Source organism: Protomyctophum parallelum (genome assembly GCF_964188405.1).
Source record: "Protomyctophum parallelum genome assembly, chromosome: 6".
Lineage (NCBI taxonomy): Eukaryota > Metazoa > Chordata > Actinopteri > Myctophiformes > Myctophidae > Protomyctophum > Protomyctophum parallelum.
Window position 1 is genome coordinate 44,534,770 of NC_139701.1, and position 24,313 is coordinate 44,559,082.

A 24,313-nucleotide genomic window follows, 5' to 3' on the forward strand; every position below is an offset into this window, starting at 1 on the left:
GTGGGAAGGTGGAAGAGGGTTTGGAGGAGACATAGAGCTGGGTGTCGTCCGCATAACAGTGGAAAAGGATGTTGTATTTGCGGAAAATCTGTCCAAGGTGGAGGAGATAAATGATAAATAGTAATAATATATAGTGACGATATATCCTTGAACTTCTTGTTCATGCCCCATAATAACTGGATATATACAGGTTTTGTAGCAATTTGTAGAAACATTAGGCCTTAAGTGTGCAATGTTTTTATTATTAAAATATCCACTCTTCCATTGAGGAGCTGCACACCTATATGTTGTTCCTCTTCTTGACCAGCAGAGGTCGCCGTTACCCTCTTAATTATAATACAAAGGCAGAGAGAGAGATAGAGGTTCAGATTGTTTTTGTTTGACCCTCTGGAGATGTTTCTGGGATTGTGTTCGCCGCCCCCGTCCCCCTCAGCCCCTCCTACTCCAGTCTTATTTAAAAACCCTCCACAGTTCACTGTGAAATAGAGACATAGAGAGAGAGAGACAGACACACAGAGAGAGAGAGAGAGTCAGAGACAGACAGACAGACAGAGAGAGAGAGACAGACTGAAGAAACTGTGCTCCATTGTGATCCGTTTTGTCAGCGTTTCTCAGAGACAACATGGAGCTGTTTGTTCTGCTGTGGATGTTTCACCTTCATACAGGTAATGTACATACTACTGTATAGCTGCTTTATACTGTTTATAATGTTTATGTTTAATTATAACCTCAATCTGTTTATTCACCTTCATAGTTCACACAGTAATGTTATGTTTTATTATAACCTCATTCAATCTGTTTATTCACCTTCATACAGGTAATGTAGCTCTGCTTTATGCTGTTTATATATTAATGTCTTCATACTGTATATATGTTTTATTATAACCTTATTAATCTGTTTATATATTTTATTATAAGATAGTTTATATGTTTAATTATAAACTCATTAATCCGTGTATGTTTAATTATAACCTCATTAATCTGTGTTTGTGTTTTAAGATTATATATCAGTTTATGTTTAATTATAATGTGTTGATATGTTTGATATGTTATAATAAACTCTTTTGACTAATCTAAATGTTTATTCACATTCATACAGGTAATGTTGCAACGTCACCATTGCAAATGTATAAGTCGACGATTAATTGTCTCACAAATAATTGTGCGTGTACAATACGTTTTTTTGCATTGAACATTGGAACGCATTTCTCTTTGCCTTTGTGGGCTTCGTAATCACAGATCGCACATCAGGGCAGATAATATTATGACAACAAATAACTTAATTACACAAAGAAATCACTGACACGTCTAATCCTTAAAGTTACCATTCTGTACGGTAACCCCTTTTGGTGTTTCAAGCAGATCTACAAGCTCGTAGCGCGGTGCTTGTAGATCTGCTATTTTTTTTATCATGAAAATGTGGCGCAAATCTTTTAATATAAATTCTTTCACAGCGAAGGTTTAAATCTTTGCTTCTGGGAGGTCACTGGAACTACATATTTTCAGATGGGGGTCGGTGGCCAAATACATATATTTTGGGGCTCCTTGCCGTGAAAATGTTTGAGAACGACTGATATAAAAACATGTTTTTTTTAGAACATTTGTAGGATCGTCCTCATGTCTAAATGGGTTAAGAAAGTGTACACAATAGCAGAAAATAGCTGTTGTAAGCATGCAGATCGGCTATTGCTGCTATTGTCTACATGTTTCTACATGGGAACAACTGAGGGAGGATTATGCAATAATTGTGAATATCTCAAATAACTGCGATAGATGATCATGGGATAATTGTGACACGCATAAATGGAGCTGCTTTACACCGTTATTCTGTTTTATCTTATTTTATTATAACCTTATTATTCATGTGCATCATTATACTTGTGTGTGTGTGTGTGTGTGTGTGTGTACGCTTCACAGGAGCATGTGCATGGAGCGTGCACGTGGACCAGAAGCAGGTGGTGCTCAGGTCAGGTGACCGTCACCAGGTGCGTTGCTGGGCAACGGGATGCGGTAAACATGACGATGGCGGTAACCAATTGAGCGACAGGGCGGCGGTCACGTGGTCCATCGTGGAGGACCGGCCCATGCCCGCCGACCTCAGGGTCACCGGAGGTCAAGAGGTCACGGCCCTGTTTGACCCCGTCACGATCCAACACGAAGCCACGTACATATGTAGAGGGCGCTGTGGAGCGCAGAGTAGACAGCTGGCCACCAAGATACATGTTTACTGTAAGATATTATTATTATTATTACTACTTGCGCAAGCAGAGCGTGCAAGTAGGCCTACTGTAATCGTGTGTGTGTGTGTGTGTGTGTGTGTGTGTGTGTGAAAGAGATGGTGTGTGTATGATGACAAGAGCGCCCCTCACTTTACATGGGTGTGCACATGTATTATTATTCAGTTTTTTGTTAAACTTTGGCAATATGGTAGATGGTTCTGCCAAACGGTGAGGACGCGAAGCCCACGACCATTGGCCAAAGGGTGGTGCAATAGCACTCAATTGAAAATGCTTTTAACAGGCATAGCTCATGAACCATTTGACCGTCGGCAATAAATCCTCGATACGTATCTCCTCATGCCGAATTACTTTCTTTCTCTGACCTTTAGTTCTCCCACGATTTGAATTGTATGAAAAACTGTTAAATTGTATCCTGGGATTGTTCAAAATGCAAGAAACATTCTACACGTGAACTTTGGACCAATATCTAAAACATTGTGTTTTATTTTAAGTTAAAAAAGTGAGGGGCGCTAATATATTAAAGTCAAAGTAAAACAAACGCTGCCAACACAAACATTAAATGCCATTAACAATAAAGAGACAATATGACGTCGTAAATGGCACATTATGACTGGCACATTTTCCCTTCATTGTCAATGCATTTACAAAGCAAACATTGAACTAAAGACAAACATTAAACAGGAGGGGCTGGCACCCCTCAAAAATAAGCTTTTGAACCTATGAATATTGCAATTTTATGAAAAATCTTTTTCTGCCCCTAATACATACATGCAGAGTCACATGTTTATGAAACTTTACAGTATGGTAGAAGCATGGTCATGCCAAATAGCACTGAAACCGATCTTACTCCAATTGGCCAAAGGGGGGCGCTATAGCAATCGTTTGAAAACAGCCATAAAAATCATGCCTCGTTTGGACAAAACTTGTTCACGCTCGACAAAGCCACCGAATGCACAGCAGTCGATTGGAACCCACAACCTCTTCCACCAGGAAGTGATGCAATCATGAGTGAACAGGAAGTGATGCAATCATGTGTGAACAGGAAGTGAAGTTTTGTGTGTGTTTTTTTTTCAGCGTTCCCCGATGACCCGGTGGTTCGGGGTCACGAGCTCTTGGAGGCGGGACAGGAAGCCACGCTGCGCTGCGCTGTCAATCACCTGTACCCCGGCGAGCTGGCCACGTTCCATTGGCTGAGGGGAGGAGGACACGCGCCGCTGCTCAGCCAATCGGGAGAGGCGGTGGGCGGGGACAACGCCGTGGGCTCCTCCTACACCTTCACGCCCGGCAGGGAGGACACAGGAAGTGACATCACGTGCCGCGTGACCCTTGACCTCGAGGGCGTTCCCGCCGCGGAGCGGACAAGGGAAACGACGGTTAACATGACAATCAAATGTACGTATGTTACCATGACGATCAAATGTACGTACGTGTTCTCAATGTGGGGTCCGGGTTACCCAACGGGCATTTGAATGTAAGCTTTCTAGGTCTGTAACTTTGGGAGTGATTGATTGATTACTTTATTAGACAGAAATGTAAACTGCTCAGATGTACAGTTTCTGTGAGCTTCAATAGAGGATATGCGACTATGCGCATGCATAAAGAGAGTGGCAAATTGAGTGGCAAAGTGAGTTTAACGTTGTTTAATGCAATTAATCAGATAGGACTTTTCTGTGTGGATGTATGGGCTGTCAATCAGATACGACCTTTCTGTTTGGATGTATGGGCTGTCAATTAGATAGGACCTTTCTGTGTGGATGTATGGGCTGTCAATCAGATAGGACCTTTCTGTGTGGATGTATGGGCTGTCAATCAGATAGGACCTTTCTGTTTGGATGTATGGGCTGTCAATCAGATAGGACCTTTCTGTTTGGATGTATGGACTGTTAAGACCAGAAAGTAGTTTTTTGCCACTCCTGCATAACTTCCCGGTATGATGATTATGTCACATGCATACCATCTATATATCTGCTAATAGCCAACGCTAACATCTAATATGGCACGGATGCTGTCCCAGTTTTCATGGCTTAAACATAGATTTGTTATCACCTAATCAGATGGCACAGAATTATCTCTTCCAATGTTGCCAGAATCCGATCATTTCTCTCTCAGGCTGACACAGAAAGGCTTGGTTTTATCACTAGAATACTTGATGACTGTAAAGCTCTCCTGTCAGCTCAAACAAGCAGAAGTGTTTGTTACAAATGATCCAGAACGCATAGTTCTTTTTTAAATAATATTTGTACATTTAAAAACTGTGTACATTGGTGACTATAATCTAGCATCTAAGTAGTCAACTACCAACAAGGTCAACTAGTGGATTTACTAGTCAACTAGTTGAATAGTCGACTAGTTGCTGAAAGCCCACGCATGCACGCACGCACGCACGCACGCACACAACACACACAACACACACACACACGCACGCGCGCGCACGCGCGCACACACACACACACACACACACACACACACACACACACACACACACACACACACACACACAGTGTCCCTGCAATTAGTTAGGGAAGATATGCGAAATGTGTGGCAAATCTGCAAAGAAAAAAAGCTTACCACTAGCTTTCTTCACAAATGTGTTCATAAAGGTGTCTACAATCACATATAGATTTGTTCCAACCCAACTCCCTTGGGAAACCTTGTGACAGCTGCTGAAAGGTGGGGTACCATTATTAACCAATATAAGGCAAAATTCCCAAAATGTCATTATGCTTTCAGTAGCATGTGACATGTCAAACTAGGGGGTTTTCATGACGCTGAATCCATTCCAAGCATTAGTTTTGGACGGAAATATTCCTTGAGCTAAATTTGGCCATAGCCACTTGCCCTAATGTGCCCAAATGTGCTGACCTCATCACATTTGTGATGACGGCTATGGGCATTTTTAGGCAAAGGAGCTTGCAATGGATTCATAATTATGAAAACTCCTCAGTTTGAAAGGTCACATGCTACTTATAGTATAATGAAATTTCGAAAATGTTTCCTTATATTGGTTAATAATAGTACCCTATCTTTCAGCAGCTTTCACAAGGTTTCCCAAGGGAATAGGCCTATCTCACAGCCCTTCCCGGCCCCCTTCTCTGAGCTAGTGGTGTTGACGTGACGTCACACCGTAGACATTACATGTTAAAATACCTACATTCAGAAGCCATAAACTACGCTTTTTCTGAAGGTCCATGTAGCTCTGGTCCATGATGGACCAGAGCTACATCCCTACCTGCTTTCTCTGCACCATTTAAGGCCGTTTCCAAATGTTAAAATGTAAAAGACCAATATTATTATGAAGAAAACAAGATGGTAAGACAGCTAAAACAAATAGAATAAAGTTTACCTTCAGAAAAAGTGTTGTTTATGGCTTCTGAATGTAGGTCTTTTAACATGTAATGTCATGGAGTGACGTCACGTCAACACCACTAGGTCTGGAAAGGGGGCGGGGAATGGCTGTGAGATAGGCCTATTGGGTTGGAACAAATCTATATGTGATTGTAGACACCTTTATGAACACATCTGTGAAGAAAGCTAGTGGTAAGCATTTTCTTCCAGCTTTGTGTGTTTGTGTGTACCACATTTGAGATGATTTGATTGGCTGAGCTCGGATGATGTATGACGATAAGAGCGCCGCTCACTTCACACACGTGTGATGTTCTAATGCCCCGTTCACAACAAGGAAGCTAGTAAAAAAAAAGCGAAGCTAAGATTTCAACGCAGCTTTTTTTTAAAGAAAGTGGGCGTGTACAAGGTAGCTGTCAGTCAAGCGGCCTGGACTGACAGCGCAGTGCACATGACCGAATGAGCGCGCTGGGGACTCGGGGAGGGGATGAGCCCTCCCCGAGTCCCCTATTCCCGGGGAGACTATCTATATCTGCAAGTTTTTGAACCGTGTGTGTGTTTAGTCCACGGTCAGCGTCAGCGACGGGGTTCAGTTGTTCACCTCTCCGGTCGGTGGGAACCGGGGGGGGGGGGTGACTGCATGGGCACTTCTCCCCAGCCATTGTGCCAGTCCACTGGGAGAGAACTGGCTCGCAAGTGACAGAACACAACCTGTTTTCCCCGCCTTGACTTCAACTTGTTGCTCATATAAACCTTTATTTCTTTCCATAAATATGCTATGGTCTTGCCAAATATTCATTCATATTACATAATACAGCCCTTATTTAAAAAGTAAATAATTTAATTCGGTCTTGGTGCGGTCAGCTTTTGCCGAGGGCTTCTGTTCTTGTCAAATGAGCTAAACTCCGCCTCCTCAAACCACGCTGTGCTCTGATTGGCTAGAAGCAGCTTCTAGAAGCTAAAGCCAGAACGCAGCTTTTAAAAGCTGCGTCAAATTTAAGTTTTGAGGAGAAAAAAAGCACGCTAAACAAAAAGAAGCTGTTCATTCCAAGCTTAGAGATAACATGGGACCACGAAGCAAGAAGCTGCTGCTTCTAGCTTGGTGTGAACGGGGCTTTAGATCCTTTTACTGTTTTTTGAGAGGTGATATCCCCTCCTATATTCAGCTGTTAAGTGTAAAAAATATTTTTTTTTAATTTCCTGAAAAATGAACATTTTGGAGTTATGAGGTTCCCTCCCGACAGCAGAGATATGCAACTTTTTGGTGTTACTCTATAAATAAAGTCGGGCCAATCAATGACACACTAATGGATGGATGAATGAATGAAGTTGTAATGAAGGTTCCGTTGTGTTTTTCAGATTCTCCAGAGATCGTGTCCATCTCAGACTCGGTCCGTGTCAGGGTCGGCTCTACGGTCACTCTGTCCTGTGAGGCTACGGGCGGTCCAGAACCACTGGTCCACTGGAGCTTCATAGACACCGCTGGTTGGACCGTACCGCTCGTACCGCCGGTTCGAACCCCCGACCTGACGCTGGGCGATGTGGGCGTGGCCGATGAAGGAGTCTACGTCTGCCACGCCTCCAACCTGGCAGGCAACCAATCGGCCAACGTCACCGTCACAGTGCTGGGTGATTATTATCAAAACATCGTCTCTCTCTCTGTGTGTGTGTGTGTGTGTGTGTGTGTGTGTGTGTGTGTGTGTGTGTGTGTGTGTGTGTGTGCGTGCGTGCGGTGGAATGTGGGATCATTAAAGCTGGGCTGTTGCCTGAGTCCAATGTATTTCTGCCTACTGGAATTGGTACATATATTCATCACGTCATATTCTCATATGTCTATATATGTGTATATGTCTATGTATATGTAATTTCTGAGTGATTAGTGGTATAATGTGGTTACTCGGGTGGTTTGATGCGTATGTCCCTGACACTGAAACATATCATCATTACGTCACCATCGTAAACCAATTATACCCTGCCATTGGTACATAATATTCATCACGTCATGGGACATCCGCGGAAAACATACCTGCACGGTCTGCTTCCGTATGTCCGGGGCCAGCATATGACGTCATATCATGGATTCTAAGGGACATTGGTACATATCTTCATCACGTCATGGGACATATGCTTCGTAGCATGACGGAAAACATACCTGCACGGTCAGCTTTGTGCCAGCATATGACGTCATATCATATGCTGGACCCGGACATACGCATCGTAGCACCTGACTGATAACATTACTTGCACACTCTGCTTGCGCAAGTAATAATAATAAAAAATAAATTATGTTTCAGCGCCCCCTGTGAACACATATCTGTTGGTGCATCCGGAGGAGGCGATAGAAGGTGACAGCGTCACCTTCACCTGTCAATCATCAGGAAGCTCCTCCCCTGAAGGGCGGAGTCTGGTGCTGAGCCGGCGAATGAGAGGGGAGGAGGAGGTGGAGGAGGAAGAGGAGTCCCGGCAGATCATGGAGGCGTCCGATTGGTCGTCCTCCGTGTCCGTCACCCTGTCAGCGGTCAGCATGGAGGACTCAGGAGTTTACCAGTGTGATGCTGAGAACCAGTATGGATCCCAACTGGTCACCAAGAAGCTCTATGTCAAAGGTAACGTTTCAAAACAAACACGGGTAGATTTCTCCTTCTACAGCACGGCCACCCAAGTGTGGAATGCCCTGACATCTTCCCTAAAAAAATTACATATTACGAACGTTTTTAACTCAAATCTTTGCTTCTGGGTGGACCCTGGAACAACATATTTTCAGATGGGGGTCGGCGGCCAATTACATAATAATCTTTGGCGGTCCTTGACATGATAGTTTGAGAACGACTGACATAGAAACATTTGTAGAATCCGAATCGTCCTCAGGTCGAAATGAGTTAAACAGGTTTGAAAATCCACCTTTCAGCAGGCCTAAGGGAGAGGAAATATATCTATCAATCAATCTATCAATCTATCTATCTATCTATCTATCTATCTATCTATCTATCTATCTATCTATCTATCTATCTATCTATCTATCTATCTATCTATCTATCTATCTATCTATCTATCTATCTATCTATCTATCTATCTATCTATCTATCTATCTATCTATCTATCTATCTATCTATCTATCTATCTATCTATCTATCTATCTATCTATCTATCTATCTATCTATCTATCTATCTATCTATCTATCTATCTATCTATCTATCTATCTATCTATCTATCTATCTATCTATCTATCTATCTATCTATCTATCTATCTATCTATCTATCTATCTATCTATCTATCTATCTATCTATCTATCTATCTATCTATCTATCTATCTATCTATCTATCTATCTATCTATCTATCTATCTATCTATCTATCTATCTATCTATCTATCTATCTATCTATCTATCTATCTATCTATCTATCTATCTATCTATCTATCTATCTATCTATCTATCTATCTATCTATCTATCTATCTATCTATCTATCTATCTATCTATCTATCTATCTATCTATCTATCTATCTATCTATCTATCTATCTATCTATCTATCTATCTATCTATCTATCTATCTATCTATCTATCTATCTATCTATCTATCTATCTATCTATCTATCTATCTATCTATCTATCTATCTATCTATCTATCTATCTATCTATCTATCTATCTATCTATCTATCTATCTATCTATCTATCTATCTATCTATCTATCTATCTATCTATCTATCTATCTATCTATCTATCTATCTATCTATCTATCTATCTATCTATCTATCTATCTATCTATCTATCTATCTATCTATCTATCTATCTATCTATCTATCTATCTATCTATCTATCTATCTATCTATCTATCTGCACCAGAATTCCCTTTTAGTTAGACATACCATTGGTCCGATATCTCAAACCCTCATCCTAACCCTAACCTCCCACGGGGCAGCACACCTAAACCTAACCTTAACCCTCTCCCAACCCTTAACGCACCCCTCACCAGCCTTAATCTGGTCGTTTTAACGCACGGCTCACCGGGGTGCATACTTAGTTTAGACTAGTCATTGGTTAGACATGCAATAAGGTTAGGTTTAGGTGTTGCCCCGTGGGAGGTTAGGTTTAGGGTGAGGGTTTGAGATGTTGTAGTTGTAGGACTAATGACTGGTCTAATCAATGACTAGTACTCTAAACCAAAAACTGTCTAAATAGGCCGTATTGTGAGGTCCCTTTTCGTTCAGTTCCGTTCCCACGGAAGTGGGACTACACAATTTTTTCTCTATAAAAGAGATTTATAGGTAGAAAGTCCAAATAAAAAAGTTCTACTCGTGCCACCCTGCTGTATTTTTATAATCCATGGTCGAAGACGGGACTATTTCTTACAAGGTGTAATAATATGTGCGTGTGTGGTGTGGTTTTGGTCACGTGGACCAATCGCGTAGCCGCTTTATTCCCTTGAGTATGCGCGTGACGTCATCGTATGTGGAAGAACTTTTTGTTGTCCATAGCAACCTAGCAACTCACTGTTGCGATGCTGTTTCCATTCACTCTAAACTGGGAAAATGGGAAAGAGCTGTTGTGCGATTGACTGTACAAACAGATTAAAAAAGAACTCGGAGCTATCCTTTTACAGACTGCTGAAATGTAAAGAAAAAAGAAGTAAATGGATCGCTGCACTTCGCCGATGTAGTCATGTTTCAAGGCTACTGGAATCCATGGATTTGCGGGTGCCACTTTCACTTTGTGTCAGGTATGTTGCTTTTTTTGTAAAACCATACGTTCAATGTAAAAGGGCCTTTTCACACAATGTCCCATTTTAAACGAACCTAACGGAGTTCTCTTCTTGTGGACCAAGAAGTGGATTAACATAGTCCGTTCCCCTGAAAGAGATCTGGTCAGGAGTAATTACTCATCAACATGTTACGTGAGTCCGTGGAAAGACTTGATGTTAATGTTCTTATTGATCAACACACCCTGCAGTTACTGAATGTTAAGTCTCCATGGTTTTCCTCAGAATATCGTATGACACTGATTTATATGACACATTAAGAGTCCACTGATAACCACTACAGTGGTTTAATATCAAACTTTTTTTTTTTTTTTTTCAAGAACCCACATAACTTGATTGTTATTGCACAAATGGATCCTTAAGGTCTGTAACTTACTCTGAGAGTGTACAAATGGAACCAAATGGACCCATAGTGTCAGAGTTACAGACCTGCATGTGTCCATTTGTACACTCAGGCTGTAAGGTCCATTTGGTTCCACCCTCACAGACCTGTAGGCTTAAGGCCTAAGAAGGGTCCATTTGGGGTCCATTGGTTCCATTTGTACACTCAGTTACAGACATGCAGGCTAATCCTCTCTCACTCTAATGCCAGACTGGCATTAGAGTGAGACACTGGCATTGCCAGTGTGTGCCAGTGGTCACCCTTGGCCCCGTGGTTAAAGCTGCCTACCCCTGCTCTACAATAAAACTTATTTGCCAAAATAGCCGGTCTACAAGCTCACAATGTTGTGAGCTTGTAGATCTGCTATTTTCTGCAAATGTTCCCTCCAGAATAGGGATGCTATTGTTCCAGTGGTTATTGTAAAAAAAAAAATCTCACAATGATTTGGCAGCCCCGTCCCGGATGAGTTTGTTTTGAGGCTGATGTCTGAAACAGGACATTATGTGAAAACACCCCATATATGTAAACAAATTAATATCATATTTCTAGTAAATGTTTTTGTTGTTTTTGTTTAAGGGGAAAAGAGTGATGATCCTCTACATCCTGACTACGTGCCAAGGTTATTTGGTTTCACCTTCATCACTGATCGAAGTACAGCAGAGGTACAGACTGTTGTTGAAGTCCCATTTGTGATGCATTTGTTTGCTATTTTGTATTTTCATATAATTCCTTGGGGGGGGGGGGGGGGGGGGTTGGATGTACAAATGACAGATGCTGTGACACTTTGCGGAACTTGTAAATAAATAAATGTTTCATACCATATGTTGTAATAATTCTGACCTCTAGTACTTTAATTTTTAGTCTTGTCCTTTTCTTTGCATTATTCCAAATTAGGGGGCGTGGTAACATTTGGATAGATTTTCTGCCATTTTGGTCCAAGGTGCCCTGATTTTCTTTTCTACCTTTCATTACACAGTAGGTTGAGACATTTTCTATGTATGAAACATAAGCTTTTGGCACAATTTACTGTGTAGGATTCATTGTACTGTGTGGCAAACACTTAAGTTGAAGCATATTCTTTAACAAATATGCTACATTTCATATTCTAAATTCACATATGAGTAAACTAAAGGCACCAATACTTGTTTCAGATGTTAAGTATATGCATTTGACATTTGAGAAAGACTTTGTGTTGCCAAAAACACATTTTACAAGCAAAAACAGCAGCCCAAGATATTATGAGTAGAACTTTTAACCCAAAGTCTAGAAGGGTATTATCTATGAAAAAATGCATTGAATGAGTAGTTCGCATGACATGGGAACGAAACTCATTTTCTAAGCACTTTTTCATGGGTCCCAACACGGCCTAAAACTAAGTACTGCATGCACCCCCCCTCACCAACCTTAATCCAGTCGGACCAATGCTATGTCTAACCAAGTATGCCTCCCCTCCAGTCGAACCAATGCCATGTCTAACCAAAGTATGCCTCCCCTCCCATCCGTCTCTATTATTTATATATCTATGCTCAAACTGAGTGGAAGTCGAGTGTCAAGGAGCAGGTTTCAAAAAGGGCCTGGGAGAGAGAGATATAATGGGAGACAGTGGGGGTTGAGAGACAGAAGGAGGCAGTGGGGTGGGGGGGGGGGGGAGAGAGAGAGAGAGAGAGAGACACACACACACACACACAGAAGAAGACAGTGGGTGAGAGAGAGAGTGAGAGGTGATCTGGTTGGCCTGTGTTGCACCACTTCCTGCAGATGTGTTGACTAAGACTTAGTTCTGACATGAATATGCGCTGACTGAAGAGAGAGAGATGGTGGTGCTGATATGGGCAGACGTACATGGACTAAAATGTATTCTGCGTGGGTTTTCAGATCAAAAGGGCCCGGCCGAGCAAGGCTCATTGTGCTTCTTAATTATTATATTCATTTTTTTTTATAAGGAACAAACACTAAGGGAGAAAACAAGCCCCAAAAAAAGTGCAATCAGCCATGACAGCAGTTAGAATTAGAATAGCCTCCTGTCTTAAAAAAAACACCAGTCGGGTCGGGTGGGCATCCTCCTTGCAGTAGCCTCGGAAACCCAGACGTTTTTATTTTCAGGGAGAAAAAAAAGTCCACTTCAATTTGGCATAGAGTAGCGCAAACATCGCTCACTCTCTGCTGATTTCTGATCGTCTGCACCTTTGTTAAATTGACGCACACATGTACACACACACACACTCCTCTCTCTCTCTGTCACTCTAAGTAATTAGTCTCATGTCGCGCAGCTGCGCATAGTTTCTCCCGGCGGATCCTGCCGGGAGCTGCCTATGCCATAAAAAGCATAGGTGAGTTCCAGGCTATCCTTGCAGTGACGTCCTGTAGTGTTGTTTTTTACAGCAAATTTTGATTTATTTTCTAGTTCATTTTCATCTATTTTTAGACACAATGTTTTAGTGTCTAGTTTCCAGTCTAGTTTTAGTCGACTAAATATCTACAGTTGATTTAGTCAGCTAAAATCTATTCTGGAATACATTTATGAGGGGCACGCCGCACGGTGGCACAGTTGGTAGTGCTGTTGCCTCACAGCTAGAAGGTCCTGGGTTCGATTCCCGCTGGGGACACTGTGATCGCTGGGGGCGTGCTCCCTCCTCCGCGTCATCAGTGCCCCTAGACTTGAACAGTTCGTAACACCATACCCGAGGCGGGGTTGGCAAAAGGGTCTTCTTGTGTGGACTTTGCATGTTCTCCCCGTGTCCCCTAGGGTAGGTACCCTCACATGTTCTCCCCGTGTCCCCTAGGGTAGGTACCCTCACATGTTCTCCCCGTGTCCCCTAGGGTAGGTACCCTCACATGTTCTCCCTGTGTCCCCTAGGGTAGGTACCCTCACATGTTCTCCCTGTGTCCCCTATAGGGTAGGTGCCCTCACATGTTCTCCCCGTGTCCCCTAGGGTATGTACCCTCACATGTTCTCCCTGTGTCCCCTAGGGGTAGTTACCCTCACATGTTCTCCCTGTGTCCCCTAGGGTAGGTACCCTCACATGTTCTCCCCGTGTCCCCTAGGGTAGGTACCCTCACATGTTCTCCCTGTGTCCCCTAGGGTAGGTACCCTCACATGTTCTCCCTGTGTCCCCTATAGGGTAGGTGCCCTCACATGTTCTCCCCGTGTCCCCTAGGGTATGTACCCTCACATGTTCTCCCCGTGTCCCCTAGGGTAGGTACCCTCACATGTTCTCCCTGTGTCCCCTAGGGGTAGGTACCCTCACATGTTCTCCCTGTGTCCCCTAGGGTAGGTGCCCTCACATGTTCTCCCCGTGTCCCCTAGGGTAGGTACCCTCACAAAAACATGCAGTAATCCTGTTCTCTAAACTATCTCCCCATGGCCAGCCGGGGCGCCTGATGGAGGGGAAAGGAACTGGTCGGAATAACGTGTTCCTTCCACGCGCTACGTCCTGCCGGGGAAATTCCCCCCTGTCAGGTGAAAAGAAGCAGCTTGGACTCCTTGCATAGAAGGAAGCATGAAGTTAGTCCGCTGCCCCCCCAGGTTGGCAGAGGAAGTGAAGCGCCCAGGATTACATCAGATAATTGACACTGGGTGAAGACAATGGGTTGCAAAATCGTGGGATAAAAATAATAAAGACAAAAATTAAATGTATTCTGGTGGGCCTTTATGTCGTCATAATGGCCAATTTTACATTGCTGAAAATAGCCGATCAACAAGCTTACAACATGGCACAGTGCGACGCGTTGTAAGCTTGTAAATCTGCTATTTTCAGCATGCATCCAAGCATGAAATTACTTATTTTTTACAGGATCTATTGACCACTATTCCCTCCCTGACATTTTTGTCTAGTTTTAATTCGTTGACGTAATTGTCAATCTATTTACTTGCGCAAGCAGAGCGCGCAAGTACTAGTTTCGCCCAGGACAACATTCGATGCGTATGCACCGTCCCAGCAAATGATGCATATGCACCGCCCCAGCATAATGACGTAATGACTACTTGTGCCTGATACGGCAGTCGTGCCAGATTACATATATGTATACATAGGAGGATTACTTTTAGTCCTCCCGACACTAAAACATATCGTCATTACGTCACCATCGAAAACCAATTACACTCTGGCATTGGGTCCTTTAATCCACATCTTTATTACGTCATCATTGAGAGCTAGTTATACCAGTTATACCCTGACGTCATATGCTGGGACGGTGCATACGCATCAAAATATGATGGGACGGTGCATACGCATCAAAAGTGGAGCAAAGTAACCACAGTATACCGCTAATCAACTTACAAATTACATATACATAGAGGCATTTCCTTTAATCCACTCGACACTGATTAGATCGACATATACATCACCATCGAAGGCATTGGGTCCTTTAATCCACATCTTTATTACGTCATCATTGAGAGCTAGTTATACCAGTTATACCCTGACGTCATATGCTGGGACGGTGCATAGGGGAGGATGGGGGAAGATGAACCGTCGGGTAAGTTGAACCACCCCCTGTATCTTTAAAACTACACACATGAGTTGTCATGTGACCTCAAAATCAGGACACACCCACCATTTCAACCTGACTGTGAAGATGAGAGACACATGGACAAAGTGGAAAGTACATTTATACACAAAAAAGTGTTTTTTGCTGGTCAAAGTAAAAAAATAAACTTTTCTGGAATAATCATTTTTATATTAAAGCAAAAGCACCCAGGTCTAAACTTATATATCATGCATGTTGGTGATATACCAATGTATAAAACCCATGTGAATCATTTAGCTAAACATTATCCTGGAGCATTAAGCTAGCCATGTTTTGTCAAAAAGTGGCCATGGGGCAAGTTGAACCAATTCCTTGGGGTAAATTGAGCCAATTTTCTTAATGTGAATCACCATTCATATTTTTGTATTAAGTATTAGCTACTCAAATTATACTGAATGACCTTTAATTTGGATGTTTGCAAATGTTTGCAAATTTGCTATATTGTATTAACAATATTGCAAATATTATAAGGTTCTGAATAACAAACTTTATTTAATTGTCTTTATATTGTTTAAATAATAAATAAACAGATAAATAAGACTATTTGCAAAAGGGAAAACTGTTATTAAATTATTTTCAATACGTGAATACATTATCTGTTCAAGTTTAAGCTCTTTACATTAAAATATCATGTGGTTAAATTTTGGATCAACTTACCCCTTACCTGGGGCAAATTGAGCCACTTTTTTTTTTTTTTTGAAAAGGTCATATTTTCATGGCCCTTTGTCATAGCTGCTTACTCATCATTTCAATTGATAGAGGACATCCTGAAATATGTGTAGATCATTAGATTTGACTGCCATCTCATTTTGCCTTGCTTCCAGGACAACTTAAGTAAAAAGTGGTTCATCTTCCCCCATCCTCCCCTACGCATCAAAAGTGGCACAAAGTAACCACAGTACCGCTAATCAACTTACAAATTACATATATACACAGAGGCATTTATTATTAATATCACTATAGTCCAAGATTAAGTAATTTAAAAGCAATTGACAATTTAAAATAAATAATGAAATAATTATGTTTATATACTTTTTTTTTTCATCGGATATCGATGATTTATTTTTAGATAGAAACTTGTACCATACTTCATAATACAAGTAAGACGCGCAAACGCGGGAAGCGAACGCAGCTCGTGTGTGTGTGGTTGTGTGTGTGTGTGTGTGTGTGTGTGTGTGCTACAGCTGCTCCTGTGTGTGTGTGTGTGTGTGTGTGTGTGTGTGTGTGTGTGTGTGTGTGTGTGTGTGTGCTACAGCTGCGCCCTCTGGTGGCGGGCGGGTGGTGTAACAGCGGGACACACACACACACACACACAGACATTCAGCCCTTGCTGTCATAGTAAGTGGCTCACTGCGTTCGCAACTACTTTTTTACATGCATAAAGTAGGTAGGCCTAGGTAGCAAATAGCAAAGCCTAATAATTCAACATTTCAACATGTCTGGGACCCCCAATCTATTTTACAATATTATTGTAAAATCAATATTAATTAAACTCTGAGAGTGTACAAATGGACCCTAAAGGGCCCCATTTGGTTCCATTTGTATACACTCTCAGAGTTACAGACCCATAAGGGACCATTTGGTTCAAAGATATCATTTGGAGCTGGGGTCCCCCTGGAACTCCCTCAAGGACCCGGACCCCACTTTGGGAACCAGTGCTCTATACGGCTTCGATGGAAGCAACAGCTGTAACTTTTTGAAATAGTCTCACACAGGACCCTGCAAGCTGCGCTGGTGGTTTCTATAAATTCCATCGTTAATCCAGGCAGATGACACACACACACACACACACACACACACACACACACACACACACACACACTAATGAACTGGAAATGCACTTGGTTACGTCATCCACATAAGTCTTTATGGGGGGGGGGGGGAGGCGGGGCTGCGGGGGGGGGGGGGGCCTTGAGGATTGATCAAACTCTTCGGCTCTGCACGCAACCAAAAACAGTACTTGCGCATGCACGCTCTGCTCGCGCAAGTACTGACAACTGACAACTGTTTAAGGAGAGGAGGAGGACATCACAGAACAGTACAAGACGCAACAGCGTCACAGTGAAACAAAACATTTACAGAAGGACCGAAGAAACTCAAGCGGGGTTAAAAGCCATATGGTATAAAGTTTGTTTCCATCATGTTTAAAAGTCACTGTGGTTTCACTTCTCTGCTGTTTATTTATACCCATCATGTGACAACAGACAGCGTGACATACTGTATACATGATGTACTGTATGAAGTGCAGATATGTGCTGTATGTTCATACAGCACATCAGCGTATGTGCTGTATGTAGGTCAGTGTGGAGTCATAATACTATGTGTCTACTAACTGTAAATGTGCATTATAATCTAATGTAAGGCTGGGTTCTCAATGTTTTTTGGCTGGGGACCCCCGGAAATGCTTTGGCCATGTCTCACGACACCCCCCCCCCCCCCCCCCCCCCAGCTCCCCTCCCCACCCAAAATACAAACTGACTGCAAAAATAACCTTAATAATAGAGAAAATATATCATATATGAATTGTGAATACTGAAACCAGATATAATCATTATTTATATAAGTGTAATAATGTAATTATATTTAAGAAAAGGCACAAGATGTTGCTTTTGGAGAAATATAGATGGATTTATGTGTGTATGGTCTGTGTGTGTGTGTATGCAAGCATGCATGCATGCATGTGTTATATTATATGTATAGGTAAATAATACTGTGCTTGGAGGTATAAGAATTAATCTTTGAAGGTAAATACTGAGTAATGTTGAGTTTTAGTTTTTAACGAACAATGGGTATGTTGGTGAATAAAATGACACATCCAAAGGATAGGCTTTAAGCTTCGGCGAATCGGGCCTATGCCTTTTCGACCAACCGTGAGAAATAGTGGATGTAATGTTTAGTGTGGTGATTGATGTTGCATTGTTACTTGATCAAATAAAATAAAATAAAATAAACTATGCGTATACACTTATAGAGTGCTATGTCTACATAAAATCCTATAAAAGTTACATACGTTGAGCCTATGCAATGCATACGCCTGTATGATCGTCGAGGCTAGGGCAAGTGCTACGGCAAGTGCTACAGGCTAAGATGGAGTCTGAAGAGGTGGGTTTTCAGACTGCGGTGGTTACATGGGGGAAGAATATAGTTTGCACTCCGTCCGTGCAACATTGGCTTCCAAAGTTTGAAGGATTTGGCCCGTTTTTAACAAAAAGCCTGAAATCGTGAACGCAGCGTGCAATTTACATGAAATGTTTCACGCACTTTCCTACTTGGCTGAGGATGAGGAATAAATCCCACCCTTTTCACATTGGCCTGTTATAGCGCCACCAGGATAGCCTACCTGACCTGGTGGAGACCTGTGCTCCTAGGATATCCTACCTGACCTGGTGGAGACCTGTGCTCCTAGGATATCCTACCTGACCTGGTGGAGACCTGTGCTCCTATAGGATATCCTACCTGGCCTGGTGGAGACTGTGCTCCTGGGGTGCATACTTAGTTTAGACTAGTCATTGGTCATTGGTTAGACATGGGTTAAGGTTAGGTTTAGATGTGCTGCCCCGTGGGAGGTTAGGTTTAGGGTGAAGGTTTGAGATAAGTTGTAGTTGCAGGACTAATGACTGGTCTAACCAATGACTAGTCTAAACCAAAAACTGTCTAAACTAAGTAGTGCACCCGTGCTCCTAGGATAACCTACCTGGCCTGGTGGAGACCTGTGCTCCTAGGATAACCTACCTGGCCTGGTGGAGACCCGTGCTCCTAGGATAACCTACCTGGCCTGGTGGAGACCTGTGCTCCTAGGATAACCTACCTGGCCTGGTGGAGACCTGTGCTCCTAGGATAACCTTAACCTACCTGGCCTGGTGGAGACCTGTGCTCCTAGGATAACCTACCTGGCCTGGTGGAGACCCGTGCTCCTAGGATAACCTACCTGGCCTGGTGGAGACCTGTGCTCCTAGGATAACCTACCTGGCCTGGTGGAGACCTGTGCTCCTAGGATAACCTACCTGGCCTGGTGGAGACCTGTGCTCAGAGGAGAACCTTTTTTCTAGTTATTTATCTGTTTATTTGTTTACTTCCAGTTCATCCCCTGAAGGTGGTGGTGTTGCCGGCGACGACCGCGTCAGAGATGGGATCGGACGTGTTCCTGTCCTGCCGGGCTATGGGATGTCCCCACAGTGCTACCATGTCCTGGAGCAGAGTGTCCCGCGATGGACAGACAGATAGCAGGACAGAGGGACAGGTGCTGGCGCCCGACCCCAGCCAGAGACCAGAGGACTCGTTGGTAAGGCTGTCACCAATCATGATTAATTATGCCAAAGACTTGTGAATATCTATCTCAGATAAATGTGATTACGTCTTTTACCGCCGAGATCGCCCTCCGCGCCGAGATCGCCTTTTGACGCATTTTCGAGGGGCGCTAGCCCCTCCTATCCACAGGTTTAATGTTTGTCTTTAGTTCAGTGTTTGTTTTGTAAACACCATTGACAATGAAGGGAAAATGTACGCCATAATGTTTGTTTTACATCACCATTACATCACCATATCAAGTTAGACTTTAATATATTAGCGCCCCTCACTTCACACGGGTGTGAACGCTTTACAACTGTCTCCTGTACGCACTCATTAGTGGTAGCACTAGCGGTAGCTAGTGTGGTAGCGGTGCGATGAAAAGAATCAGAATTGAAAATTCTGCTGGCCTTATGCTGTCTATAGAGCGTCGCAGTCCCGCCCCCTACCAGGGCCCAGGAAATGATTCTCCGTTCATTTTCCTCATAGACATTTCAAAAAGTATTTATTTAAAGACGTTTACGCCACGGACAAAGCCAACTCTTGTCGTGACAAATCATGGCAACAAACACAATGTTTTGGGCCGAACAAATAATTAGAAAGAAGAAAAAAACGGCAGGTTACAACACTTTTTTTGTTGTTTTTCTTCTTTGTAATTATTTGTTTGCTCCAAAGTATTGTGTTTGTTGTCATGAGTTGTCACGACTCGAGTTGGCTTTGTCTGCAGCGTAACCGTCTTTAAATAAATACCTTTTGAAATGTCTATGGGAAAAATGCATTGGGAATCATTTCCTGGGCCTGGCGTCGTCATGAAAGGGGGCGGGACTGCGGCGCTCTATTGGAACGCAAGTATTAGAATCACAGATCCCTCTTCTTGGAACAAAACAAGCTTGATTTGCGCCTTATTTCTCTAAACGATATGATCCCCGGTTACAAAAAATGTGTGTTTTGGGTGAATTAAATATCATTCGTGGGGCCCTTTATATAGCGAATTTTCTCTTGCTGACTCTCGGTTTCCGAGTGAAACGGCTTTCAGAATAAGATGGTTCTCCAAATGACTGGCTGGCGGTCAATTCAGACACCGGTTAGGGGGTGTTGGCGGTAAAAAAAAAAGAATTGAGTGAATTATAACGTAATCATCGTCAGAACATGCATTCAAGTAGTTCTGATGTGATTGTGACAGGCCTCCTCACTGGCACCAGAAGATCCAGTGTCTCTCAGTCTAGGACCAGTGGATCCAGCAGAGACCACACAGGGACCACGAGATCCAGTGTCTCTCAGTCTAGGACCAGTGGATCCAGCAGAGACCACACAGGGACCACGAGATCCAGTGTCTCTCAGTCTAGGACCAGTGGATCCAGCAGAGACCACACAGGGACCACGAGATCCAGTGTCTCTCAGTCTAGGACCAGTGGATCCAGCAGAGACCACACAGGGACCACGAGATCCAGTGTCTCTCAGTCTAGGACCAGTGGATCTCCGACTGGGACCGGTGGATCTGTCAGACGGCGGTATCTACGTCTGTCAGGCTCAGTGTGGCTCCGTCATCAGAACCAACACAACCACCGTCCAGGTGTTCTGTGAGTTATAGAACCAACACCACACCCTCAGCGGTATAACCACCTGCCCCAGAGGTCTCCGTCCTTTTAATGAATGACGTGCGATGCCCTAATCAAATCTTTGAATATATATTCTTTCAGCGCGTTTTTAACTCAAATCTTTGCTTCTGGGGGGGCGTCCCTGGAACAATATATTTTCAGATGGGGGTCCGCGGCCAAATACAGATAATTCTGGGGGTCCTTGACATGAAAAAGGTTGAGCACCACTGACATAGAAACATGGGTTTTTCAGAAAACTGTCAGGATTTAGAAGACATTTGTATAGTCCTCAGGTCTAAATGGCTTAAGTAAATGTACTTAGTTACTTCCCACCACTGTCTGCACACCAGCGTAGTCACTCATCAGTGATATCTCACACCAGGGGTGCCCAAAATGCATTGACTGATCACCAAGGCTGTGCAGGTAGACCACACGACAACATGGCCCAAACAACAATATAGGCCTATAATATTTAAATATATCTTTTTTCAAATGCATTTTTGGCATCTGCCGCACTTGAATTAAGGTGACTTGATTGATTAACATCAAATGGGGCCTTTCAGCTCAAACCCACAATGCAATACTTTGTTTTGAAGTTATACAAACAATAAAAATAGCTGTATCAATTCCATCCCCCCCTCGCCTCTCTGTTTCCTATTCCAAGGGAGTTTGTAATGCCAGAGCCACTATTCCAAAGCCCCCGTCAGTCACTAAATCTACAGTTGATTTAGTCGACTAAAATGTATTTTGACGGGCCTTGATGCCGTTGTAATGACTGATTTTACACTTGCTGAAAATTGCCGAAAATTGCCGATCTACAAGCTCACGTTGTGAGGCTATGTTCAGCATGCAACCAAGTGTAAAATGACTTATACTGGATCTCTTGTCCACTATAGTCCCTTCCTAACATTTTAGTCTAGTTTTGTATTTGTTGACGGAATTGTCAATAGCCTATATTGAGTCTTAGTTTTAGTCATCATAGTTTAGTTTTCATTTAGTTTCCATTTAGTTTTTGTCAGTTGAAAAAGGTGGAAAAAGGTAGTCAACAAACATTTTTCGTCTTAGTTTTAGTCAACAAAAACAACACTTACACACAGGGACAGCTATGGTGTCCCTCTCCTCTGTGTAGGATTGATTCCACTACTATTAAGCTAGCTAGATGGTAGAGCAACCCTCTCCCGACCCGCAGCGCACCTCGGGGCTGAGGGAACATAGGGCTGAGGGAACATAGGTATGACCCCGGTAGATTTACCCATTTATTTGCACAACAATAGAAACGGCAGATAAAAGATCACGTGCAGATGAAAGATCACGTGCTTGAAGATGGTTATCTTCAAGCAGTGAGTCTTTGAGATGCAAGGAGGAAGAGAGAGAGAGAGAGAGAGTTTCATGTAGTTCATTTCAATAAGTTCATTTCATCTGATAAATATTTTCGTCACATGTAGCCTAAGAAACTCCAGAATCCACAGCTTCCTATCTGTCAAATCAAAATATCACATAAAAATATCAATATTGAATATAATTATATGTATTATGCGTTAAAAATGTTTGCGTTAGAAATATATATTATATAACTATAAAATATTTTATTCTGGAGGTCCCTGGAAACAGATACTTTTAGATGGGGGTCCGCAGCTAAATATGTATCATTTTGGTGCATGTCTCCTGTAGCATGATACTCAAACTCCGTCCCCGCGGACCACATCCCGCCCGCGATGCAATTCTGCCTCAAAGTCACGCATCCAGCAAAGTTTTAAACTGAGCAGATAATTGGACCTTCCATTTCAGAGATACATTGCCAAAACATGTTATAAAACGGCCATTACAATTGGTGATTTTCGTTTACTACATGTTATGTCAGTGGTTTGAGAACCACTGACATAGCAACTATGTCAAAGATATTTGTAGAATTGTCCTCTTATTTGAGAACTGCAGTGTAATGTGGGCCCAGTCAGACAGGAATAAATGACTGACATTTGTAATGCAACTGAAAGAGAGATGTACTGTAGCTCTAGCCTCTACTAAATGTATCAAATTACTCTGCTTATGTAACATCACAGGCTCAGCTATTTGCGTAGCCCTTGCATGTCTCCTAAAAGAGAGTAGAGAGAGACATGTCCACAGGCTCCGCTATTTGAGTATCCCTAGCATGTCTCCTAAAAGAGAGTAGAGAGACATGTCCACAGGCTCAGCTATTTGAGTAGCCCTAGCATGTCTCCTAAAAGAGAGTAGAGAGACATGTCCACAGTCTCAGCTATTTGAGTAGCCCTAGCATGTCTCCTAAGAGAGAGTAGAGAGACATGTCCACAGGCTCAGCTATTTGAGTATCCCTAGCGTGTCTCCTAAAAGAGAGTAGAGAGACATGTCCACAGTCTCAGCTATTTGAGTAGCCCTAGCATGTCTCCTAAGAGAGAGTAGAGAGACATGTCCACAGTCTCAGCTATTTGAGTATCCCTAGCGTGTCTCCTAGCAGAGTCTCATGGAAACCAGAACATTTCACTCCTGTGTCAAAGTGTCCTCTGAGCTGTAAAACAGACTGGGTTTCTGGGTTTCTCCCACTCATTGTTTGGACACTCTGTTGATCATTGGCTAGGACTGCAAAAGGTCAAGGGTCAACAGAGAGTCAGCAAAGCTTTGAGTCTGACACAGAACAGGCAGGGGTGCGCGCGCACACACACACACACACAGACACACACACACCGTCAGCACTTACTGTGTTTGAGTGATGTTGTGTCTTCCATCACATCGCATCTTTATATTATATCTGTATATTATGACAACCTCTTTCCTCACATCTTTCAAATGACTGTAATGTTTGTCAAGGTTTTTAATCTGCTAATACAGCCTGTTTAGGACAGATAAAATAATATATTTCTTATATTTCACCCTAAACATAACATTTTGTAACCAACAGGGCTTCACTTATGAGCCGTGGAAAAAGCTTGTTTTGATCAAAAACTCAATCTGGGGAAAACAATCTGAGATAAAAGGGTTGTAAGAATTCAGTTAACATTGAAGTGGACGGAGGGGAACTTTTTTCACTGACGGACCATTTCCTTTTTATCGATTGCCTAGCCGGAGAGCTACCCAGACGGTAGTAAAAGTCATCCATTGGGGTGGGGTGGGGGGGGGGGATCACACTTGTGTGAAGTGAGGGGTGTTCTTATCATCATAC

The 24,313-nt window shown here is 42.8% G+C and overlaps 1 protein-coding gene across 1 annotated transcript in view; it reads left to right on the forward strand.

The window, feature by feature from the left end:
• The first annotated feature begins 550 nt into the window (after positions 1-550).
• vcam1b (vascular cell adhesion molecule 1b) overlaps positions 551-24,313 on the forward strand; it is a 29,399-nt gene continuing 5,636 nt past the window's right edge. Inside the window, exons 1-7 of the mRNA XM_083766779.1 lie at positions 551-665; positions 1,918-2,229; positions 3,315-3,632; positions 6,942-7,211; positions 7,877-8,188; positions 19,333-19,535; positions 20,724-21,120. Of these exons, the coding sequence (XP_083622905.1) occupies positions 623-665; positions 1,918-2,229; positions 3,315-3,632; positions 6,942-7,211; positions 7,877-8,188; positions 19,333-19,535; positions 20,724-21,120 (1,855 nt within the window). The 5' untranslated portion in view covers positions 551-622. The remainder of the gene's footprint in view (positions 666-1,917; positions 2,230-3,314; positions 3,633-6,941; positions 7,212-7,876; positions 8,189-19,332; positions 19,536-20,723; positions 21,121-24,313) is intronic.